Genomic DNA, 6,674 nt, shown 5'->3' on the forward strand with positions numbered 1-6,674 from the left:
CCAGCCACACAAGCCTGGCACCGCCGCGAACTAGCCGTTGGAATCGGCGGCTCGCCGGCCGCACCGGGATAGCTGTCTGTCAGCGATTAATCGCAACAGCTAGCGGCAGCCCCCCAACGGTCACTAGACTCGCGAATCACATTCCCCTTTAAATCGCGGCCCCGGCCTCTCCCTCAATCCCAACTCCCCAATTCCATTCCGATCCGATCTGCTCCTGTCCCCTCTCCTCCTCGATCCACCGCCGCGAGCACGCACGCGCACGGACGAGCGAACGATGGCGAGGGGCGAGAACAGCGAGTCGCACGGCAGCGGCAACGTGCCCGCGTCCTCCCCCGCGGCGTCCTCCGCGGCGAAGCAGGCCCCGGCGGCGGCGCGCGGCGCGGAGGGGCAGTCGGTGGTGCGGCGGCTGCAGTCGGAGCTGATGGCGCTCATGATGGGCGGGGACCCCGGCGTGTCGGCCTTCCCCGAGGGGGACAACATCTTCCAGTGGATCGGCACCATCGACGGCTCCGCCGCCACCGTCTACGAGGGCACCTCCTACCGCCTGGGCCTCGCCTTCCCCAGCGACTACCCCTACAAGCCCCCCAAGGTGCGGTTCGAGACGCCATGCTTCCACCCCAACGTCGACACACACGGCAACATCTGCCTCGACATCCTCCAGGACAAGTGGTCCTCCGCATACGACGTGCGCACCATCCTCCTCTCCATCCAGAGCCTGCTCGGAGGTTAGTTCGAATCGAATCGAATCGAATCGAATCTCATCTCGTCTCATCTCATCTCATCTCATCTCGAGTGTACCGCCAGATCTGGCCTTCTGTTTCTTCAGTTTTATTATACTCTCTCTGTGTGTGCTCGATCTATCTGGTGCGCGACTTACTGAATGGACTCTTTGATGAACACAGAGCCCAACAACGACTCCCCGCTCAACACGCAGGCGGCCGCGCTATGGGCCAATCAAGAAGGTAAACACTCAATCAACAACAACAACCGCACCTCTTTGCCGTCCCCTTTTCTTGGGTCTAAATTCTCGCTCTCGTGTGTGCAGAATTCAGGAAGATGGTGGAGAAGCTCTACAAGGCCGCCTAGAGGAAGAGGAAGAGGGAGGCGAGGGATCTATCTGATTGGAGGCGGCGGAGGCTCCGCAATTCTGGTGTTCGATACATTGTCAACTGCTGGATACATATAATAGCTTTCATAGATTGTCAGCTGTTCAATATAGTGTTCTCTGTTTCAGCTTCGCAAGCTGTTGTTTCAGTCTGCCTTTACTGAATTTGAGTAATGAGGAATTCAACTTCGACATGATTCAAATCGAAAGAATATAGATCCTATTTATTATTCTATCTGTATATATCCCCCTTTTCTTAATCTGAATATAGATCCCTTGCATTGCTTGCTAGAAGGGGGGCCTCTAGAAAAACGCGGTTAAACGATTACTGTAGAGCTGCTCAAATTGGGAACAACCTTATCAACAACCAAACATAGGAAAGTAAAACTTCTTGCAGTAAAAATGAAGTTCAGACACACTCCAATGAACTTGCTGCAAAATTAAGCCACGGCCACTTGAACTTGGATGCAACTCAATGCCAAAACATGAAGGAATAAAAAGCCCTAAGGCCTCATTTGGCACGAAGGGGTTATTTCAGACTATCCCTAGTGCTTTGGGTGAAAACACTTCCTTCACCCAATCTCCTTCAACCCTCTTCGATCCTAATTTCCTACAAACCACTGAGAGGTAAAGCGAGCAATTGACCAAATCGCGAGGTTTCACAAGGATCTCGATCTCGGGTTGGCCAGGAAAATACACTCTGATCCGCTCAAAAACCTCTGTGCCGGAATAATGCCAAGGGGGATATTTAATAATTCCAAATGGATTCTTTTATCCAGGGCTCTTCATCAACCCAAATAGGGCCTGCCGTACCACACATCGCAGTATCACACGACAAAGCATGTATACCCTCCACACAGTATCACACGACAAAGCATGTATACCCTCCACACAGTATCACACGACAAAGCATGTATACCCTCACTTGCGACTACTGTAGGAGATAAGTCTGTCCAAACTCCAAACTAGGGGATATGTACAACAATTGACACCAAGCAGCAATTGCATGCTGAAAACATCGACAATGAATGACAAACAAATAGCACACAGCTCTGCCAACAGTCTGTCAATTTCAGTCATGTTACATCTAGAGCTCCCTAAGAAAGGGAAGCTTCTTTCAGTTCAGTAAATCTAAGCTAACTTGGACAGGACAGAACAGGATACAAGGAAGTCAGGACTATCGTCGACCTTGTCTGATGAGACCTGATATCCGCTGAAAGAATACACGGCACATGGTCATGGAGAACCTTATGTCCTGCATTTTCATCCACTCCAAAGCGATTTTCTCCAGTGTGCCCAGTGAAGAGTATTTGTAGGCCCATTCACCGCCATCAGCTTGCTCTAACCATGTCAGGGTGAAATTATAACCTACAATAACTTGTAGATCTCAGTTAAGACTGTATTCAGTTTTATGCACAGTATGATAACCAGCTCAATATCAAACACCAACTGATGCAAAATCTTAAGAGAGGTAACTCCCTGTTAACAAACAAAGGTGCATGCCAGTCGCGACATTTTGCCGCTAGAATGAGATGTGAAACGTAACCATCAGATGTTGGTGATCCAAAACATTCTATCCGTAGTTGACAGGAAAGTAGCCAAGACATCTGAGCAAGTATAGGAGTACTTCCCTCAAAAATAAAAGTATTGGGGTACTTAACCTACAGGTTTACTCCATAATCATCATGATTTATTGTACAGATTTTATTCTAAGCATTAAAACAGGAAATTATATTGATATGTCAGTGCACCAAGATTCCAAAGAAGTTTAAGATCTTGACAGGTAGAAATATGAAATGGGCTGATAATAATAACTAAAGGACGGAAATGTGTTCTAAAAATTCCATAATGTAACATCATCGTTGTCAACTTGTCATCACTGAGGCAATATTGTGCAAATGATCCAGTCGAGTGTTAGTGTTCAGTATGCAGGGCCAGGTCAAACAACAGCTAAGCTCACAAGAAAATGTGCTCTATTCTTTTTGGGAGACAGCAGACATTTAACATAGGTACTGAATTTTGAAGTTTACAGAACCATTTTTCATAATAAAGAGGCAGACATTTCTGAACATTATAAGCCGGATATCCAGCTTGGCAGCATGGGTAACATGTAGAATTAGAAACATGAATGTGCAATATCAAGACCAATATGTAAAATGTAAATCATAGTAACTAATGTCATATTGTAACAATGAGATGTAGCAAAATAAAACACAGGAATCGGTGTTTGCATGTACCACTAGCTTCATGATAGATACAAAGTGAGAACCCTTCCATTTCATTCTTCAATGAAAATTTCATGCCAACTAAAGATTCAGCCAGCATCTGATACACACAACTAGAACTTTCATCTGCCCCATTTCCTGAAAGCATCAGTCTTATAAGTTAGACAAATTTAGAGGCACAATACAAACTGCAATCCAGCAATATAATCCTATGCTTGTAACTGTTACTAACCTGAGATGCGCATATTTCTTCTACAGCATTCCAGCTACAGAATTAATGTAAACCATAAATAATGGTTTAATAAAAACAAATAAAGGTCAACATAATCATTTACCCTTGCATACATCTACAATACTGTGAAAAACTTGCCTCTCTAGCTTCATCCCGAAAGGTACCATGCTGGACAATGGCATTTGGATTGGACAGTCTGTTGTTCGACTCTGGTGTCCTTGCACGTGAAACTGGAGTGTGATTACGTATGACTCCAGATGGAACTGTATAATTATTTGTATCATTCTTTTCAGCAAGGAGAAGCTTAAGCCTCGAAATTTCAGTTCCAAACTCCTTTGCTGCATGAAAAAAAACCGCAGCACAAGATAAATAAATAATTGTGGGTAAACCAACCTATTTGCAAATTAAAAAAATGGATGATAGAAATAGATATATTGGCAATCTACAAAGTATATGCGATTTTGGGGGGACTTTTGTACCTCATAAGTTGGGTATTATTATCACTTTTCGGCAAACAAGTTGAATATTGTTACACTTCAGCATACCCGACTATTAACGAGGTAAAAATTACCATAAATTACTTTGTTAAGGAAGTTTGTGTTTGCAGGATAATAATAATAATAATAATAAACATTGGAAAATAAAACAATGTTCGGTAAGCGCTTAATCATAATTACAATTAAATGAAATGTCAAGCATATTTTGGAAAAGAGTAGAGAGACAAGCAGATAAACACGAGCAGAGGTTCTATTCCACACCATAATCCATCCAAACACCACTTATATAATTAGAAACATAACATGAGACCCGTTCATTTTGTTGTCAATTTCTTACTTGCATATAACAACTATTTCATTATAAATCCTACATTTTGAGAGAGACATTTCAAACATTAAGTTCCTTATTCAAGTTGGCCATATGGCAGGAAAAAATTACAACAATTAATCAACTAAACAATTAACTTCCGGTGTACTTCCACAACATAGAAGATCATGAACTCATTTGATGTAGGGTAAGACCAGTATCACAACCAAATAAAGTTGGCATTTGACAAACATCAAACTTGAACTTCTGTAACTAGTTGCACCGACACACATTTCTAGAGCATATGCACCCTGGACTTTCCAAGAAGCATGGAGCACAAATTATGGTTGTAACATGCTATAACATGTGCGTGTGGAAAAAAGTTGATCAAAATTATGACCATATATTGAAGAAAAAGAGATGAAGGACTAATGTAGCCACTATATGGCACATATTTGTGTTTTCTGAAGAGAAGAGTTCGCAAATGGTCATTTTTTTTCATTCCTTTTTACAAGTGCGCATTTATAACATGCTGCACATCTATGATTATTTTCAAGAAAATAATTGGCACGTAGAGCACCTTCACAATGGGTGCAGGCTCAGCTATGCGTTTTCAAAGTCCTACGTTTTGACATGTTGTTTGCCAACTCATACAGGCATATGTGTGAGGCAATTTTACGTGAACAAATAGCCTAATTAGAATAGACTCCTATACTAGTGAGTAGCATCACACTAATTGTTCAACTAATTGGGTAATATCATGTGATGTGTCTCGTTTCTTGCTAATCTTTCGACCCTCTACTTTCAGGTTTCAGCAGAAATATTGCATATAAAGGGGAACCAACTCAGACAGATCACTAGATCAGTGGTTTTGATGGTTACTTCTCTCCAACAAAATAGAACATCAAAAAAGGGTGGCAACAATATTCACAAGAAACTGCTAAAACAATCAAACCTGAACATTAGAGAAGTCGCAGTCTGGAGCAGTAGTTGGTTACACAATACACATACTTGGACATGTGAGTTGCCTCAAATTCATACCATAACTAAGATAGGTTGATCTAAGAGTTTTCATACATGTCAATCAGTACTACCATATGCCTGCAGCCAAACAACTAACAACCAGCTAGAATAATTCCATTCCATCAAATACTAAGATTTCAGAACAAGGTTATATTTCTCTCTACATGATTCCACCAACCAAACACGGCTCCTGGCCCGTCAAAAATTACCGCTCTCCATTTCTCACAGGGCACGTCCCAGTCCCATATATGTGTGATTTATACTGACACGCCAGCAATCTACATTTCTCAAATTCTAAGCATTAGCAGGACCCGGCCGTAAAGGGAAATCGGACAAGGAAACTCACTCTTAGTGTCATCGACTGAAGTTTTACGGGCCTCCGCAAGCTGCTCCTCGCTGTCAGCTAAATGTGCCTGGATCTCCGCAAGCTGGTGCTCCGTGTCAACTAACAGTGTCCGCGTCTCGGCAAGTTGCCGCTCCTTGCTGAGCCTGGCACCAAGAAATAAACAGCAAGAATTTAAGAGGAAGCAATTCGCCCACAAAACAGCAGCGGAACCCAGATAAGCACGCACAAAACAAAACATGCATCTTCTGATCTTACAGCTCATCGCGGAGGCGGTTGTTCTCGCTCCGGAGGTTGTGGATCTCGCCTTCCATCTCCTTCATGCCTGCATCATCCAGATTACAAAATCTGAAAAAAAAGAAGCACACATCCCCAGCCGCGGAAAGGGAGAAATCGGGGTTCGCTTTACCTTGGCACATCTCCTTGATGTCGGACTCCAGCTCCCTCGCCGACCCCTCGTCGAGCAGCTTTCGCTTCTGCGCGGGACGAAGCAGCGGCCCAAAGGGGGGGAAATGAGACGACGAGGTTGGGGGAGATCCGGGGCCATGGGTACGGAATAGAAGGGAGGGAGGGAGGAGGTGGGCGGCGGTACCTTGAGGCCGGTGTACTTCCGGTAGAGGTTGGCGTTGAGGTCCTGCATCTGAGCGGGCGAGGATTCTGGAAGCTTCTAGAATCGGCGAGATGGCGGAGGTACGGGGGGGCCGGGCGGAGCGGGGGAAAGAGAGTTTTGGGGGGGGATTTTGGGCCCGTTCGGCAACGCACAGCTCCGTCCAATTCCCTGCCTCCACTCCGCTCCTCCGATGGCGCGTTTGGTAGCTGGATACGGTCCGGCCAAACCTAGTTCAAATGAAAACTACGAGTTTGGTTAGAGCATCTCCACCCTCCCAATATTGTATTCTACTCTTAAATGTCGCAAGACTACCCGGCCAACCAGACCACTCC

General features: G+C 44.6%; 2 protein-coding genes across 2 annotated transcripts; one reads left to right on the forward strand and one right to left on the reverse strand.

The window, feature by feature from the left end:
• Nucleotides 1-274: 274 nt before the first annotated feature.
• Nucleotides 275-1,110, forward strand: LOC124668239 (ubiquitin-conjugating enzyme E2 20-like). The gene is made up of 3 exons (XM_047205414.1): nucleotides 275-725; nucleotides 903-962; nucleotides 1,046-1,110. The coding sequence occupies exons 1-3, from the start codon at nucleotides 275-277 to the stop codon at nucleotides 1,084-1,086; spliced, it is 552 nt and encodes a 183-aa protein (XP_047061370.1). The 3' UTR covers nucleotides 1,087-1,110.
• Nucleotides 1,111-2,026: 916 nt separating this feature from the next.
• On the reverse strand, nucleotides 2,027-6,427 carry LOC124663777. Its single transcript, XM_047201439.1, has 8 exons — nucleotides 6,325-6,427; nucleotides 6,142-6,208; nucleotides 5,991-6,057; nucleotides 5,736-5,878; nucleotides 3,701-3,900; nucleotides 3,563-3,596; nucleotides 3,343-3,468; nucleotides 2,027-2,473 (listed from the first exon to the last, which is right to left on the reverse strand). The coding sequence occupies exons 1-8, from the start codon at nucleotides 6,370-6,372 to the stop codon at nucleotides 2,283-2,285; spliced, it is 876 nt and encodes a 291-aa protein (XP_047057395.1). The 5' UTR covers nucleotides 6,373-6,427; the 3' UTR covers nucleotides 2,027-2,282.
• Nucleotides 6,428-6,674: the final 247 nt, after the last annotated feature.

The sequence above is a fragment of the Lolium rigidum genome, chromosome 6 (genome assembly GCF_022539505.1).
Source record: "Lolium rigidum isolate FL_2022 chromosome 6, APGP_CSIRO_Lrig_0.1, whole genome shotgun sequence".
Classification (NCBI taxonomy): Eukaryota; Viridiplantae; Streptophyta; class Magnoliopsida; order Poales; family Poaceae; genus Lolium; species Lolium rigidum.